Genomic DNA, 18634 nt, shown 5'->3' with positions numbered 1-18634 from the left:
CTACCGACCGGAATCAGTTTTAACCTGGTCTTGCGCATGCGCTAACTGGGATAAAACTGATTCCGGTCGGTAGTTCTGGCCAAAGTGTAGTCCGTTTTGAATACAAAATGACGTAAGATATCATCCGGTCTAGACCGGATCAACCAACCTGTTTAGTAAACGAATACCAGGCTTTCCCAGCCTGGTGAGGCGAGGTTAGTTGGCTCATGGATGAGTTAACCCTGGTGTCTCGAAAATAGCTGATCTACAAGCTCACAATGTGTCACAGCGACAGCGTAACACGTTGTGAATTTGTGCATCTGCTATTTTCAATGCAAGACATGATGCAGAACCAAGTTTAACTCAGGCTTGAATCACCCATGTACTTAACTCTAACTAGATGATGTTGCACTACTTTGAATGTGTATATTTCAGATGTTGGAAAAGAAATGTTCACAGTCTGACATCATTTGATGAAATGAACCCGAATGTGAATGAAACCTTCATGCGACAAATTTAGCCTTGCTCTGGAACAATACCAGGCAGGGTTTGATTTGCTGGGGATGCATGACTCTGCCCTCTGCTCCTGATATCCCAATCTGTTCATTTTGATTGCCAGTGGGGACGTGTTTTATCCTCGCTACTGAATTAAATACAGTACGCATTTCCTTTTGGTAAATGTGCACTCACTGTCTGATTATATTTCATTCATGTTTGATAATATCACAATTTAATACAAATGTATGTTTACCACATAAACCATGGTTGGCATTATTTGATGGTCCCAGTGGAGAGAAACAGGTCAAATGGAGGTGATAGAGTAAGGCAGTGAGTGACATGCAGCAAATGGAAGTGAACCGGGGTCAGGCCATATAGCAGGTTGTCCCTTTGTGTAAATCTTAAAAAAATAATCGTTCTTTTTTTCTTTTCCTTTTTTTTTGGGGTGGGGGGGTGCTTTTTTTTTTTGCAGTGAGAATCATACAGGCAGCAGCAGGAAAACTGATGGTGTCTGGTGAGCGAATGTGATGCCTGCATCTATCAAACTGGATGTTCTAACTACACCCAGCTTTGGGGTGTTGTGCAGAGATTTTGTACACACACACACACACACACACACACACACGCACACACGCGCGCACACACACACGCACACACACACACACACACACACGCACACTCAAATTCAAAGAAGGTAGAGATTCCATACACTGCCAAAGTCGATATCACATGAGAGCAATTAACAAGCATCACATTATCTCTCTTACTTTCTCGCACACATACCATACACACTCTCACACAGCATTATTTCTCTCTGATATGTGTCTTAGCTTATGTTTGCAGCAAGTGTATGCATGCATACTGCCATTTTCAGTGTGTGTGTGTGTGTGTGTGTGTGTGTGTGTGTGTGTGTGTGTGTGTGTGTGTGTGTGTGTGTGTGTGTGTGTGCTGCTTGCCTTAGCGCAGTAGCTTGTTGCCAGGGTAACCGGTCAGAGCGATGCCGCGGAAGCAGCTGTTACTTAAGGCCCTGGCTCTCAACGTGTGGTCCGGGGACCCGTACAGGTCCATTCATATACTATCAGAGTTACATTAACAGTGTGGGATTTTACAGTGTTGACTGCATAGGGCAGGGTTCCCCAATTAGTTTTCCCCACGGGCCGAATTATGTCTAGGGTATCAAGCTGAGGGCCACAACATTGCAGGGGGCGACGGCGGCGTTCCCGCTACTCCAGCGACAGTTCAGATATCGTCGTTGTCGGGTGAAAATCTTGTATGTCCAAAACCGTTCGTTTTGCATTTATCACTAGTATTTAAACTAGTGAAAACAGCCGTCTACAAGCATTGTAGATCTGCTGTTTTTAATACTTCTGTGCGACGGCCTTGTATGATTTGGGAAAGAGTGTACAAATTTGGAGATACTAGATATCCACCCGACAACGACAATATACTAGTGTTGTTGTAGCTCTTATACCACCATTATTACTGGGGTTGGTGGGGGCCAGAAAGTAGCCCCCCGCGGGCCGCCTATTGGGGAACCCTGGCATAGGTTCTTAGAGGTTAAAAAAAATCTAATTGGAGTCCTTGAAATTCAAAAGGTTGAGAATCACTGAAAATAATCACCGCTTAATTTAAGTGTTGATTAGTGACATCACTGTGTGATCAATAGTTCTTCTTTCAGTCTCTCTCTACCTGCTAAAACCCATCTCTGTTGTCTAGATGAAGCACACACATTTGGAAACTTTTGTCATAACTGAATTCTTGACACAAGTTTGAAAACTGCATTATAAGTAACACAATACAGAGATACATTACAATATCCACAATCCTTCAGCACTCTACTCTTTCTCTCAAGTTCAATCTATTCTGTTCATTATCATACCTCCAGGATGACCCCCCCGGTATTAAATGAACAAGGGTTCCGTACGGAACCTAACCGTTTCCATGGCTTATTCATGCACAAATTGCATATTTTGCTTTGCATAATTGCCTATTGCATTCCTTGGCCCCTGTACTGCTGCTAGCAGCCATATTTCTAGTTGTATTTATTAAATGACTATTTTCTTAATTATTTAATAAATGAAAAAAAATATACCAACAAAAATGGGTCACGGGAAACACTGTCCTAAATCATATTATCTGAGGTGTCTTCATATAACTTGACTTCTGGTCTTCTAAACAAGCACTACATTTTATAGTGTACATATAGTGATACCAAGGATTTAGTCTTACACTGTTAAATCTTTTACATACAAACACCGTTTTTTATAACCTCCATTTCTGTTCTTTTCCTAAGCAGAGAGCCAAACACTCAAGCCTTTTGGGGTCATAAAGAATCAGTAACTGTATGTTTCTGTATTCTGTTGATTCGAGTCCTGCTAGGCAAACTGAGAGTGTTCAGTATTCATTGAGAAACAGCACTGGCAAAGAAGGAAACACTACACTGCTGGAGGAAATGTGAAGTATAAATAACATAGCTTTGATCTAAAGTTCAAGTTATCTGTCTGCAAGGGAGTGAGTTTGTCTTGACACAAATATGCCCATAAATGGACACAAACCGATACCAATATTGGTAGTGTGCTAACAACATTTGTCACGATAACACAGAACTCTCTTTAAAAGGACAGAATCTGGGCTTAGAATCGCAAAGTGTAGGCCTGCAAGGCAATAATGGTTGACGTCAGTCTTGAAGACGTTGTTAGGCAACCGTTTCTGTTGTGTGTGCGCAGCCTATTTCACCCACCCAATAACACCAGCCAATATTTGGTACTGAAACCTGAACATGCTGATCAGAGCAACAACCCTGCAATAATCCCGACATTGCCAGGCAAGCTGATTTTCTGCTTGTATAGACTGAAGTTGCAAATGGTTTAGGAACAAAATGTTAAGTCCTGGCTGAGAAAACTTTTAAACCCCCAATCTGACAGATACATAAGAAAATATAGTGGATTCATGTTTTTATGACATGGACATCTCCTTCCAAGGAATGACTCGGGCACCGTTCGACCGAACAACTTCAAACTCTGCATATGTGTCCCAAATGACCCGGGGGGTGTGCAGAGTGGGAATTCGATCGGAGTTCACTTAAAAAAATGTTTTAATGGTGTCCAATTAACCTCGCCTACCAGGCTTTCTGGGGGAAAGCCTGGTGTTCGTTCACAACAGGCCATTTGGTTTCCACCTAAAGTGCGGAAACCACTAGAAGAAGCGGCGTCGCTTTGATTTGGTTCCCCCGTTTGTTTCCCCAATCCCAATTAATATGCTCGAGTAGCCTAGTGTAGTCTTTCCAGTCGCTACGAGTTGGACTAAGCGGCGTCGCTTTGATTTGGTTCCCCCGTTTGTTTCCCCAATCCCAATTAATATGCTCGAGTAGCCTAGTGTAGTCTTTCCAGTCGCTACGAGTTGGACTAAAAGATGCATATACCAAACTAATTTTTCAAAAGCAAAACTACTCCGCATCAAGAAGTTTATTAGGTATAGGCCCTAAAAGTGTGTCCTTGAGCGCAGGCGAATTATTTTGGGTTAAAACTGTTTCCGGTGGATAGTTCCAGCCAAATTGTAGTCTTTGAGTACTACAACATGACGTGTTGTGGTTTCCGCTCCAGACCGGTTACAAGCCTGAAAAGTGAAGTGATCCCAGACTATTGTCCAATTACCCAAGAGGCAGGGGCAGAATTGCAAAACATACAAGGAGGTGACCAAGCCAGACAAAAACAATCAAATACAAACAAATTAGCTTTTTTATTTATTATGAGTTAAAATATGACTTTAACGTTGTTTATCACCCCAACGGTGTGATAGATTAAAACATAAATAAAAGCGTTCTTACAAAAATGTGGCAATAAACAATCACAAATCAAACAAGTAATTCATATTTTTTTTTACACTTGATTCTTTTTTTCTGTTATTTTGTACATGAATCATCATATTTACATTTTTGCTTTTACCCTTTTGTTTGTACATTGCTCAGAATGAGAATGATGTACCCATGTTAAAGTGTTAATCCTGAAGATCATCTGTTTTAGTGCATTTCATTGTTGTCGGGTGTAAACCTTGTATGTTCAAAACCGTTCGTTTTGCATTTATCATTTTAAAAATGATTTAAAATAGTGAAAATAGCTGATCTACAAGCACAACGTCTCGTGGTGCGAGGCACTGTGTTCTTGTAGATCTGCTATTTTCACTAGCTTTGTGCGACAGTCAGTCTTGTATGATGAAAGCAGGGCATAACTTTAGGAAAAACTTGGGAGATATGACGTTTCTGCCCGACAGTGACGATTTGGTGACACCTATTGGTGACTGATGGTCACATCAAGCGTGTTTTCATGAGACAAATACTGCAGTATGGACTGCTAGGCCCCCAAATAAACCAGCATGGTTAAACTGGGAGCACAATGTTTTATAAAGACCATAAACCAACAGTTGCGTATCATTGAGGACTATGATAGGGCTACAGCATCGTTAGCCGTTAGCTCTTGTCTTCTGCGTTCAACCATGCGTGCACAGTTGCACACATCATTTGCTGGGAATGGAACCCTGTCGGCACAAATGGAAAGTAACATAGAATAGAGTACTTACAAGTGATGCCTGGCTGTTGGCACAAAAATACCAACTTTTTGATTATCTTAAGGATTAACACTTTTTAAGTCCAAACCTAACGTTCAAAGGAGAGGTATAAAAAGCTAGACTATTCTTTTTCTCCCTTTCACTCTCTTTCTCACCTTCTCCTGAAAACATACTGGGTTCTACTCTAGTGCATTTCATGACTTGTCCCTTGGGCATGCTCAATGCCTTCTCTGACAGAAGTTCATTCACTTAGAATTTTTAAATAGCTAAAAGTAGCTAAAACACATCGCTAAAACATATTGTGACATGTTGTGAATTTGCACGACACCATAGTAAGACGTATAGAGTAACTATAAAATAGGTCTTGAGAATCCATTACGTCCAATTCACGTTGAGTTCCTGTACTGCCTTGCAAATGTGTCACATTTATTCCATTTACACAATGAAACTTCATTTTGTGAACTAAAACCCAGCGGCATCCATCACCCCATTTTCTAATGATAAAACCATTTTGCAACAATCAACGTTGCATCCAAACTGACTTATGTAACTGTAATAGACAGAAATGCTTCATCAATAACAATACAGTATGTATTGAATTTACAAATATGTGGGAATGAGGAGTGTCTGGACTCTGGATCCTTTGCAGTAGAAGCAGAAAGGTTTCTGTGCATTATGTGATAAAGGTTTAGCTGAAGGGTAAGCAGCCTTCTATCACACGCAGTAGAAGAGAGAGTGTTCAATTAACTCTGAAAGTGCCCGTTTTATTAACACCAGTGGTGAAAGTGAGCCGGAACGGCCGGAACCCCCGTTCCGTTAAAACATTTGGGGACGGAACGGCGTTCCGTTAAGAAAAGGAGAAGCCAGCTGTCAAAATCCCATGTTAAATAACCTCCCACAAACGCACGTCCAGGAAGAAAACAATAGCCTATACCAAAGTCAGATTAACATACAGTAGGCTACAAAAGTGTTACTAGTTAGGCTATATTTTCTGATAAAGTGCTTCTAAATTATTCCCGTGGGTTTGTGTAGGTCAGTGTGATCCATTCTGTTCGCGTTTCAGTGTTTGTTTGACACGGAGCGAATAGATGTGGGACGTTCGCGAACGAGTCGAGTCTTTTGAACGGCTCTTTGAAATGAACGATATGATTCGGTTCACAGTAGGGAGCCGTTCCTTTCTAATGAACAGTGGCCGTCTTTTGAACGGCTCTTTGAAAGGAACGGATCCCAGAGATCCGGCTCACTTCAAAGAGCCATAAATCCCATCTCTAGGAGGACTCGTTGCGTCTGTGCCTGCATGGATGCTATTCTGCATGTGTAGTGGAGTAGAATTAAAAGTATTGGAAATACTCCAGTAAAGTAGGCTAGGCTATACTTAAAACCTGTACTTAAATACACTACTTTAGTAAATGTACTTAGTTTACTTTAGATAACTGGTTATAATAATATTAATAATAATATGTGTAATAATATAATAAATATAATAATAATATATAGATGCTTACCCTTCTGTATGGAACAATGAACAATATGAACAATATGAAGAGGCTTATTATAGATATTTCATTTAGGATTTCAATCATGTTTCATGTTACAGTAAGTGTAATGCCGTTGCCTAATTCAGGTGTAGGACCTGTAGTGTTTTTATTGTGTGTAGGCCTATAACTGTTCGAAAATGCAGTTTTCTATGCATTTCAGGGGTTTTGGGGGGTTAGAGCCTCCCAATTTTTTTCGGCCGCGCAGCTTCGCCGCGCGGCCAATTTATGACAGTTCCGGCAAGAATTTCAAACCACTTTCACCCCTGATTAACACTCACAATTTGCGGTCTACAGGCCCCAAAGTTATCATTCCTTCCTTCATATTCACTGGCAATCCACTCCTCACATACCCTACAGCCTACATAATACTCTCCTTGCACGTCCTCCATAAAGTTCTCTTCCAAACCTCTCCCAGCCTTTCTCCCCATCACCACTCCTCTCCTCTCCTCTCCCTATCACCTACCGTCCTAACTCTACCTCATCTGCCTCTTCCTTATTGGGTTTTCTTGTCTCATTCTGCCCATGCAGACTGTCTCCATGTAGACGGAGAGTTACAAATGACCGCACAGTCCGTTCTCTGAACTCTATTCTCCCCATGAGCCAAAACCATTACCAGCTCTACCTTCTATTTAACAACCATTTACCCGCTCTCTGTCAACTTCTGGTGGGTTCTGTGAGCCAATTATAAATGCCTCCGGGTACAATGTCACAGTTCCCCCCTGTGTATGAGAGTGAGAGGAGGGTTCCCCCTCCTCCTCCTCTTCTTCCACGCTCCATCAGTGTTACATTATGACTGCATGCCAACACTGTGATCCGCCTCAGGGACAACATGTCAGCTCCTCACGCCAGGAACTCCAACAGAACAGGAAAAGATAAGACGAAAAGGAACAGCTTTCATAGTTTATGCCTCTCTGTGTCAACTTGTGTGAGCATAGTATAAGTCAGTGGATCTCAAACTTTTATATTTCAAGGTCTTCCCTAACGGGTCCATTTGGTTCCATTTGTACACTGTCAGAGTTACAGGGTAAATTTAGACCCCCATAAAGGAACCTAGAGAATCGCTGAAATCCACTTTGAGAACTACTGGTATAAGTTATATTGTATTGTTTGTGTGTATGCCTGCATGTGTGCCTGCATACTGTTCCATGTGTTCATCTGTTTTTTGTTTGTGTGTATGTGCAACGAACATAACTTAAGTCACTGGTCCGAAGCCCCCTCGCGGTCAAGTCGTTACAAACAATAAAAATAATTTAAATACATTTAAAAAGCTGCTACTTTTGTGTCTCTTTGACAGGATTACACCACATGGCCGTAACAGAAAGACATCAAGCGGCTAATTGCCTGAGCCTCTGTAAGCTTCTTATGGCAGCCATGGCAGAACAAACCAAAGTAGACATGAAACGGCAATCATGGACAAACACACAAAACAACTGCTTAACAAGCAGGATAAAAGAGGTGTTGAGGAGAGGTATTCAGATAGACAGCTCCGTACAGAAGCAGCCATTGTAGAAGATACTTTTTTTTTCTGCTTGCACACAAGAAACTACCGTCGCTGCACTTTTGTTCTACCTCCTATTAGAAGAATTGTTTGAGGGTAAAATGAAAGCAAAACTTGTTTTGATCTTTTTTTTTAAGCCGGTAGAGATGGCAGAATATTGCAGACATTAGAATATTTCTTTTAAGCACTTGTCTTGTTAAACCCCAGCATGCCTATTCTGGGGGGAACATTCGCCAAAAAATAGTAGATCTGCAAGCGTCTTGAAGCTTATGAGCTTGTAGATCGATAGCAGTGAGCCTGTAGGTCATCTATTTTTGGCACAGAGATTTGGTGTAGATGAAAAAGCGCAGTTGTAACTCAGGACCTTTTTGCAAAGAATGGAGGGTTTAAGTAGTTAAATATACATATTTGGTTCTGTTCTGTTCTGCATTCAAGAAAGTACTGTCTGCAGGACTACTGCTGTGGATACATGCAGGATAAATACATGAAGGGGATTTCTACAGGGGTCACCATTAGTACCCCAGTACTAATGCATACTGATAAATACATGAAGGGGAGTTCTACAGGGGTCACCATTAGTACCCAGTACTAATGCAGACTAAATATAGGGACTTGCTTTTCCCAGTGGCTCCTCTGCAGTTCACTGTTAGTCTCCAGTGGTGTACAGTAACTAAGTACATTTACTTATGTATTGTACTTAAGTAAAATTTGGAGGTATTTGTAATTGAGTATTTCCAATTTCCAATACAATGCAACGCTTTGTGAGCCTGTAAGTCTGCTATTTTCAAAAGATTTGTATACATTTGAAAGCTTGAAATGGGACATTCTACCTTATGAGCACTTTTACTTTTGATACTTTAAGCACATTTTGATGCCAATACTTTTGTACTTTTACTCAAGTAAATTTAGAATTCCAGACTTTTAGTTGTAACAGAGTATTTCTGAATCGCAGTATTTGAGTACTTTTTACACTACTCTACCTGTCCAGCAGGTAGCAGACATAAAATACTTGCTTAAAAATATGGACAACAAAACTGGGACTATATTACAAAAGAATCTTACTGCATAACGTACAGTATATTCACTTCACACCAGCTCTTCCAACCCTAAACGTTTGAATGCATACACAAAATACATGTTAATGCTATTCATGAAAGTTTCTGCTTACACTGAGAAAAGAATGCACATTTCATCCAGGTGTCTCATAATGGACACCTACTTTTAGACGGGAGAAATTTGATTTGATATCAACACTCTGATGTGACTCTGTCGGTCTAAAGTGATATTACGGATTTCAATTGAGTTTGCAACTTATTTCTCTACTGCCCGTCTCGCTCCACTTCATTGTCTAACAAAGCTGAAATGCCTCACAATCTGTCTCCTTACTGTTTCAGTGCAGATGTGTGTTTTCCTTTTTTTTATGGGTGCCTGGGAGCGTATTTGAACAGACATTCCAGTGAACATGAAGCGCTCCTCAATTGTGATTGAAAACCAAAAAGTGAGATGCGCCCAAACGAGACAGGAAAAGTGCTTAACAACTGTCAATTAATTATACCGACATGCCTAAAACCACTGCAGCAGAAGCAAGAGTATTCTGTATTTCACAGACAGAATGCATGCTTTCTTTTGATTAAAATTCCTAAACTTATTAATATCCTTTATTTCTTTTTCCTCTACTATAGATGCAGAAATATGATTGAACTGCCCATTGCTGGTGTAATGATTTTAGACCTTCAACTCCAGTCTCAGAAAGTAAAGGGGTGTGGACAACATCCACTGGTACATTTTCACCTGCCATCGCGTTCTCTCAGTGTCAGAGCCTCAGTGATTCTGGAGTCCATCACTACACCTGGATTGTAAGTGTTGCAGGTCTATCTGATTGCAAGGCCAGCATATGGGCTGTATGATTTAAATGAATTGCATCACAACCACAGGTTAGAACCAATAGAACTCAAATGGAATCAATAGAAATTCTGTCTATTTGTTACATTCACATCTGCTCCATTAAGGAAGCCTGAAAGAGGGAAATTGAGCAAGAAGTCCTTTCAAACAGGAGAACTCTGTTTGAAGAGGCTGAATCCATTAGTGAGATATGCTACCTGCAGCTATAACACAATTAAAATGCAGAGGCGCACCGATCTGATGAGAGGTATAAAAGTCTATTCAGAGATGGATAAAGCAGGAGATCAAGCTAATATCTCTTCAGTGGCACTCAACCGAGCTGAAACCATCTGAATAATCTGAATGGACCCCTGTGTGCATTATACGTACATATCTGAATAATTGCTCTCCTTGAGAGTGGACCTGGGAAAAACTGATGCAGCCACAGCCTGCAGTAAAAAATAATAACACATTTGTTTTGTATAGGCTAGTGCTTTTAAGGTAATCAAGGACGCTTAAATATGGGGTGCACTGAGGATAAATGAATGGCTACTACAGTGAAAAGTAGTATGCAGGAAACATGAAGGATAAATACTTAGATTGCTGCAACTGTAGAGGTGTGCAAATGCTTTTTTTTTTTGCATTTTTTAAAACAGTCTTAAAAGAAATTCATTGGCTCTGGTTTCTCCTCAGGTAACATCTCCGAATATATCTCTTCTCTCTCTGGCTCTGTGAATGCTTCACAAGAGAAAAGGAGAAACTCGCTCATTCCACATATCTGTATCTCTGAGACACATACTGTACACTGACTATATGAGAGCTGATCAAAACATTTTAAGACTTTTGCGTCCAAGTTCTACAGCCCCATTATTATGGATCGTTGGAATGTCATCAAATCTCTTTCAGCTTCATTGTGAAACACTTATTTTCAGCTATCAGCTATTTTAGCTATGAATACAGGCGTGACTGTGTGTGTGTGTGTGTGTGTGTGTGTGTGTGTGTGTGTGTGTGTGTGTGTGTGTGTGTGTGTGTGTGTGTGTGTGTGTGTGTTTGTGCACCCTCATGCAAACATATGTGTGTGCATGTATGCACATGAGTTACATGTGTTTGTGTGCATCTGTGTACAAGAGTCACAGTGACAAAGGGATTAGAGCTAGCTAGTTGTAGGTAGCTTCCTTGGGCACTCTGGGCAGCTTGGCAGCCCTACATTCGGATCAGAGGTCTTGGAGCTTGGTGACCCTCATAGCAGAGATGAAAGTGAAACACGTTGTTCTCTGTTTTCTGTCAACTTGTCAATGTGATGGACTGATGAAATGAGCATGACCCAATGCCAGTTTGTGGTGAGATTACCGCCCCGAAAATGTCTCAACGTGAACCAAGCTTCAGTGAGTGACTGCTGGAGCCTGGATAGCGAGCAATGAGGAAGGATGGGGCCCCCACACTCAGCAGAAGAAGATCTCCCCATCCAGGGTGGCCCCTTCGAGGTGCAGGGTGTCTGTGGGAGGAGAGGACAGGATGCAGTCATTGTTTCTGTTGTTTCTGTCAGAAGGATACAGTGAAACAAGGGATCCATCCTGTGAGTGTAAGTATCTTAAATGCTGAAACAATCTGCCTTAAAAATATCTCCACTAAACTGATTTTTTTCAATTTTTTATTTCAAGTATTTCTTAATGCGGGCCTTAGAGGGTTAAGACACATTTGATTACATTGTTATATGAATCTGACTGTTAACTTGTTATTGCTCTCATTATCCTGTCATAACTATATTATCTGTTGGACTGAAGGTGGTGCAAATGAGCTACTGTATACGTCTTAATGTCTTCCCGTAAATCACTCAGGGCCAGTTGGCAAATGACCGTGGTTGGCTGTTAAAAATAGAGCATTATCCGTTTGGCCGATATTTCGCCCATTATTTTACTTATTTTGATTTATTTTGTGGGGCTTTTTCCGACCCAAAAGTGTAGTATATCCCATATTAGGGCTCTAGTTTAAAAAGCCCCATGGACAATATGAATGTTCTCCTCAGTGTTACCAGATGGGAAATGTTGAATTATCGTACCGGAGGCTCAGAATTATCGTATTTGACATGAAACTATCGTACACGGCCAAAAAAGAGAAATCACTCACGTAAAAACGTAATTTCACCAAAAAATGCGTCTTTAGTGTAAGAAACGACCTCGTTTTAGACAAAAACGCATCAGATTTGCTGTGTGGAGGCAGGCAACTTCTTGGAGCTTACACAAATAAAAGCCTGAAACTGGTCTGGAAAGATGCAACCAGTGTTTTTAATGCCTCCAAGTACAGATCTAGGGTCAGATTGACTGATTTCCTGGCTTATTTTGAGAAGCCAAACCAGATCCCAGATCAGCAGCCAGGGAAAATAGTGAATTCACGCTCTTTTTGATGATATGCCGAAATTATCGTACATTTGGGCATTTTTGGAATTATTGATCGTACATCGTACAGAGGGTCAAATTATCGTACAAATACCATAATTATCGTACGTCTGGCAACACTGGTTCTCCTACCTGTTGTCCCCCCCTTCCCCTCCTTCTTTTTCTTCTTCTTCTTCTCCTTCTTGTCTTTGTCCTTGTCTTTGTTCTTACTGGCCAGCTGGAGTAGCCGTCCGGGCATCTGATGGCTGGAGGAGGAATTGGAAGAAGTGAAGGGGTTGAGGCTCTTCCCTCGGGGCAGTGACTGGGCCTTGCGTGGGACGCTGGGCTGTAGCCGGGGAGGGGAGGAGGAGCCAAGGAGGAGCAGCTCAGGGAGGTCTCTGTCTGCGGGATGATGATGATGATGATGGAGGGAGTCTTCAGACTCACTGGAGGGAGTGGTCTCGTTGGTCCTTCCCTGGAGGGCACAGGGGGGGGGGGGGGGGGGGGGGGGGGGCATTGTGGACCAAGATTATTATAGCAGTGGTTCTGAAACTTTGAAATTTGAAGGTCTCCCCTTATCTTTGACAGAGTACAAATGGAACCAAATGCATTTAGTTCCATTTGTACACTGTCAAAATTACAGACTTGTAAGGGTCAGTTTAGAAGCCCATAAAGGAACCTAGAGTCACCCGGATAACATTACTCAGAAAGTTTGCAAAACACAGGTTCACTTTGCTGGCAAAAGATTCTTGGAACGAACACTAACTACTGTAGAATTAAAGTTGCATGTCGATTTGGGTATCAGCAGCCAGTCAGTCTTTGACTTCATAACCCAAGATTCTCTGCATTCTTGCTCAGTCGCGATAGTGACATGACACAATGTTTGAGTCTTTTGCCTGAATGGCTGCTGCTTTGCAGGAACTAGCAATGATGCTTCAGTGAGCTCCATGCCCCTGCCTGTCAGCTCTTGCACTGAGTTTTACACATGTGGCTTATGTTTATACACGATAAAAGGTGAGTTACGTTTGGCAGAGATGCATTTTTGGATGTTTTTTGTTTTGTTTGTTTGTTTAATTGTTTAAAAAGGACATACAGTAATATACTTTATTATAGTAGTTGTTAATTGAAAATAGATACTTCAAAATGTAACTGTAACAACCTTGTTGTGGACAGGACAGGAGATAGGGGGGATGAGGAGGAGCAGGGATATGGGAGGAGGAGTAGGATAGAAAAATGGGATAGGATAAAAAGGAAAAGGAGGGGAGCTGGGGGAGTCGGGGGAAAAAGTTAGGAGGTGATGGAGAGGACAGGAGAGGAAATGGAGGAAGGGAGACACAGGGGGAGTAGGATAGAAGAGGAGGTGTAAACAGGAGATGGAGTGTGTGGAGTGTGTACGAGATGAACCCAGGAGAGGAGTGCAGGTTTGAGAAGAGACAGTGTGTTAGACACAGTTCATAATAAAAAGAATAGGTAAAAGTACTTCTTTGTCCCTCTGTCAATTACACTCCTCAATGGATTCCTTGCGGAGGGCAGACAGAGGGGTAGAAGGTTTTTGAGGTGGCGCTAAGGTGCTTCTCTGTTTGCACTAGGAATGTCGGCTGGGTGTTTTTATTTATTATGCGGGAGGGTGATGTGTAAGCAGAGATGGTGTCGCTGTGCACCTTTTACTGTTGTTTTGTACTGTATTATCGTATGTATTTATGTATGCTGCTGGTCCGTGTGTCCAAGACAAATTTCTCCCAAGGGAGACAATATAAAGTAACCTTGAACCTTGAACCTGATAATGACAGTAGAGGAGTTATGAAGGCAGATTTATTTATTAGAATCCAGAAAACCTTTCCTAAAACACCTAATTGTAAATCACTGAGGTCTTCAACAGTTCTATATAATAGTACTAATACTAGTACTAATACATATATAGCACTAATATAGCAATGCCTGTATTAGTATTAGCCACGAGTTTCCATCCTCTCTCTCTCTCTCTAAGTAAATAATTAAGTTGAGAGTAAATAAGTAGAGGCTTATTGTTGGTATCATCAGCCGAGAATGCGCGCGTCTATCCGTTTCAATGCGCTAGACCCCTGGGAGATGGTTTTCTGAGGGGAAGAACAACACCTACCATTAGCTCCCAGTACTTGAATGTGCAATGAATTAGCCACACTCAATTGGCTGAGTAGGCAGTGCCCAGGGTGTAACCCATGACCATGTGGTCTAAAGGCAAGTGCTCTACCCGGACACTAGAAGTAGTACCGTAGTAGTTGTGGTGGTGGTGGTGGTGGTGTTAGTAGTGCTAATAATGATGGTAGTAGTGGAAGCGATACCATTCGTTTTAGCAGAATAACTCATGAATCCTCTCTTACCTCAGACAGTCGTATCTGTTCTACCCGCTCTCTCTCTCTCTGTAGCGTGTCTCTGTCTCTCTCCAGTTTCCTCTGGGCATCCCTCAGTCTCTCCAGATCTCTCTGGTACTCCTCCTTCTTATTGTGCAACTCCTCACGCTCCCGTTCCAGCTCCACGCGCCTCCTTCCTGTGTCCTCCTCCTGGAATGTGAAGGACAATTCATAACCGAGGCCAAATAGCTTAGTTTGAAGCTAGATCTATGAAGAAAAATCTATGACAGTGGTCATAGATTACAGGGTCCTTGGGGGGGGGGGGGGGGGGGGGGGGGAGTCCCCAGCTAAATCAGTGATCGTTAGGAATCAACAATTCTGCACATCCGTGGGTTAACTCTGAGTTACAAATATTTGTACACTCAGAGACTTATGGAGGTCTGTGGCCTAATGTATATCAAACTAAGGGTCCTTGAAATTTAAACTTCTGATGTATGCCAACTGTCACAAGCAATGCTGTAAAGTAACTAAGTACATTTACTTAAGTACTTTACTTAAGTGCAACTTTGAGGTATTTGGTTTTTATTTGAGTATTTCCCATTTCCAATACTTTTACTTCTACTCCACTACATCTGGGATCCAAATATTGTATTTTTACTCCACTACATTTATTTGAAAACTTTAGTTACTAGTTACTTTGCAGATATGAATTATAATATTATAAAACATACATATAAACCACTTTAGCCATATTTTATACCTTGGCTATTTGAAAACAGACGATCTACAAGCTCACAATGCATCGCGACGCATTGTGAGCTTGTAGATCTGCCATTTTCAAACATGTTGCACTTTTACTCAAGTCAATTTTGAATTCTGGACTTCTACTTGTAACAGAGTATTTCTACAGTGCAGTATTGATACTTTTACTTGACACATTATGTGCCTTTATTTTGAAGTGATCCCAACAGTAGATTGCCGTGATTTCCTTCCATAGGCATCTGCTTTTATTTTGAAGAGCAAGAGTGAAAAAGTGCACATTTCGTGCCACTTTACACTGGTCCAGTCACATGACACAAGTCATGTGACTCACCATGGAGTCATGGCCGCTGAGTCCAACGAGTGTATATCTTGCTATTTTGCCGTGAAAAAATGCGGTTCTAAGTGATCCAAACCTTTTTTTTGCAATACAATGAATGGGACTATATGGAGGATTTTCGCTGCTCGATGACGTCACCTACGAGACCCCTCGACGGTCCAGTAAGGATTAACAATATAACATGTTACACTGTATATATCCCGAAGATCTTTGGGAACGGCACATTACCGCCCGTTTTTTTGTTTGTCCCGAATTGCCTCGGAATAGGCACCAGTAGAAGGTGCGAGTACTTTTCCCACCACTTGTCACAAGGCCCGAAGACGACGGCTGGTCTTGTGTGTGTACCTGAACGTGCAGCAGCACCTCCCTGTCCATGAGCTCGCTCTCCCTCTTCTCCCACTCCTTCTCCCTGCGCCTCCTCTCCTCGGCGTGGGCCGACTGCTGCCTCTGGAGGGAGGCCAGCTCCTGCCGGTGCTTCTCCAGGCTCCTCTGCTTCTCCTGCTCTATCAGGGAGTTGGGCCGCGAGGAGTGGCGAGAGGACGGCGCCGTGGAGGACGAGCTGCTGTTGTTGGAGGTGGAACTGTTGGACAGGACCAGCACCTGTCGCTGGTCCTCGATGACGCTGTCCTGTTGCACCACCACCGCCTACGACAGACACAGGCGCGCACACACGCACACACGCACACGCACACACACACACACACACACACACACACACACACACACACACACACACGTCATTGATTAGATAAGGTAATATAAGACCTGTATTGATCCTGCGACTCTGCCAATTCAGTCGCCAAAGATAGTAGATACAGCATGATGGAAAGACATCCCAGTCAAAGCAACACCATCAGTAAGAAGATGGCCAAATATTTTCTGCATATAAGTAAGATATGCAACAGACAATATACAAGCCTATACACCCTCAGCATGTGCTAGCCTAGCGTAAACATTTTAACACAGAAACCGTGTATCAGAGCCCCTAACACAACATAGCATAACATATCTTAAGATGTTAGATGTCAGATGTTTTTAGAAAAGAAAGAATGTAATGCATAGAGAGAGACAGACAGACACTGGTGGGTGGAGTGTTTACCTGTAGTGCACTGAGCAGGTCATGGAGGTGAGACACGCTGTGAAGAACCTGCTATAAGAAAACAACGACACTTCAGATGACTTTAGGAAGAGGTCTTGAATACTGTGTGTGAACAATGTTGGCAGAGTATTTATTTACGCCAGCTTTATGGCCACTAACACCCTGTATTTAGAGCACTAATCCAGTCCAATAATCTGTGTACTCGCTCCCAATTAGTGTCTTATATAGAATCTATTGTTCAAGGCTGTGTTCATTGGGAAACAGATTGATTTTGGAGAACAGACAAAGTATTAAACATGGCCTGTGAAATGTTGGTTGCTAACAGCGTTGTGCCACTGGGGTGGCCCAAGCGGGGCGTGCGCACACATACAAAATACCATTGTATTTTTCAATGAGTTCATCCGACTGTGATTGTCATCACAAATCCTCAGATGCTCGAAAACCAGGCTATTCGATGTTCACTCTGAATAGTCAGCGCGAGATCTCAGACTGTATTTCCGAAATCCCAACGTGTGTAATAGCCTGGCACCTCGCTGCAACGGGGGTGGCACCACCCCAGGCCACCTCCTGGACACGCCACTGGTTGCTGATCGACTGAGATTGACTCATCGACTGAGAGACAACTCTTACCTCGCTGTTCCTCTTCAGTAGTAACAGCAAGTTGGCATTTCCTCCCTGGAGAGAAACAGAGAGAGGGCGAGAGAGAGAGAGCATGAGCTCACAAGCAGTCCATCTTGATTGGGATAATAGATGTCCTACAGTCTGTCTCCCTCTCAGATTTCCTACTGTCTGTCTCAGAAATGAACAATGACTACTGGACAGAGATGCCCACGGCTCTCTCTCCCACCGAGCACCTCCCAGAAGCACACATTTATTCTCATCAGCTAACAGAAGCTTACATAACCCACAGCTTCCTCTAGCAACGAGGCCTGTAGGAAGTGATCAAGTGGCTAATTCACTGGACAATAATAGATTGAGAGAGAGAGAGAGAGAGAGAGAGAGAGAGAGAGAGAGAGAGAGAGAGAGAGAGAGAGAGAGAGAGAAAGAGAATACATCTTGTCTATCGTTGCTGTTGGGCAGAAACCTTGTATCTCCACGTTTACCACATTTTCATGTTTTCTTGTAAATTAATGCTATACTTCATCATACAAGAGTGTCACATGAAACATTTTAAACCTTTTTAAAATATGAATAAAAAAGGAATGTTTTGGACATACAAGGTTTCCACTTCTCACTATGTTGGAGGTCAAATGCATAAAGCTAAACAGTGAGTTATGGCTTTCCACCCCCTCTTCACATTCACTGTGAACACAAGAGAAATATACTCCACCAACATGGCTGACACTTCTCCTACCCTCAGCCCACAACATCTGACCTTGTGGCCTTAGCTTTGGTCCCAGCAGCACAGCCACTGACTCAGTACAGAGAGAGTGCAGCTCTTCAGAGTCCAGTGTCTTGCTCAAAGGTCAATTGGCAACATTTCTGTGCTAGTCAGTAGAACTGTACCAGTGTATACTTGTAGCTGGAGTGTTGTTGAGGTCGTACAGTACTGTGGCTTAAAGTAGTCTGTCGTATGATGCATCATACACTATGGTGTCATGTGACCAAAATAACCGCCAACTTGTAGATCAAGCTTCTACCTTTTTCAGAACACTGTCAGACTCTGTCCTGCGCAGGTCTGCTGCTGTGTCCCCGCTCTCATCTCTGTCTCCACCTGCAATTATGTTAACACAAAGTTACAATCAAGGCATTGAGCTGACACCTTTTTTCCAGT

At 42.3% G+C, this 18634-nt stretch overlaps 1 protein-coding gene across 3 annotated transcripts in view; it reads right to left on the bottom strand.

The window, feature by feature from the left end:
* Positions 1-4303: 4303 nt before the first annotated feature.
* Positions 4304-18634, bottom strand: part of akap13 (A-kinase anchoring protein 13) — a 111084-nt gene continuing 96753 nt past the window's right edge. For 2 of the 3 annotated variants that reach the window (XM_080730685.1, XM_080730687.1), the window contains 7 exons: positions 18501-18574; positions 17491-17535; positions 16861-16911; positions 16107-16406; positions 14693-14872; positions 12486-12807; positions 4304-11452 (listed from right to left, as the gene is read on the bottom strand). In XM_080730685.1, coding sequence (XP_080586811.1) covers positions 11400-11452; positions 12486-12807; positions 14693-14872; positions 16107-16406; positions 16861-16911; positions 17491-17535; positions 18501-18574 — 1025 coding nt within the window. In that variant the 3' untranslated portion in view covers positions 4304-11399. The remainder of the gene's footprint in view (positions 11453-12485; positions 12808-14692; positions 14873-16106; positions 16407-16860; positions 16912-17490; positions 17536-18500; positions 18575-18634) is intronic. The other variant, XM_080730686.1, reaches the window with a different exon arrangement.

Source organism: Nannobrachium achirus (assembly GCF_963921795.1).
Source record: "Nannobrachium achirus genome assembly, chromosome: 7".
NCBI classification, from domain to species: Eukaryota; Metazoa; Chordata; class Actinopteri; order Myctophiformes; family Myctophidae; genus Nannobrachium; species Nannobrachium achirus.
Note: the sequence above shows the minus strand (reverse complement) of the source record. Positions and strands in the feature narration are given on the sequence as shown.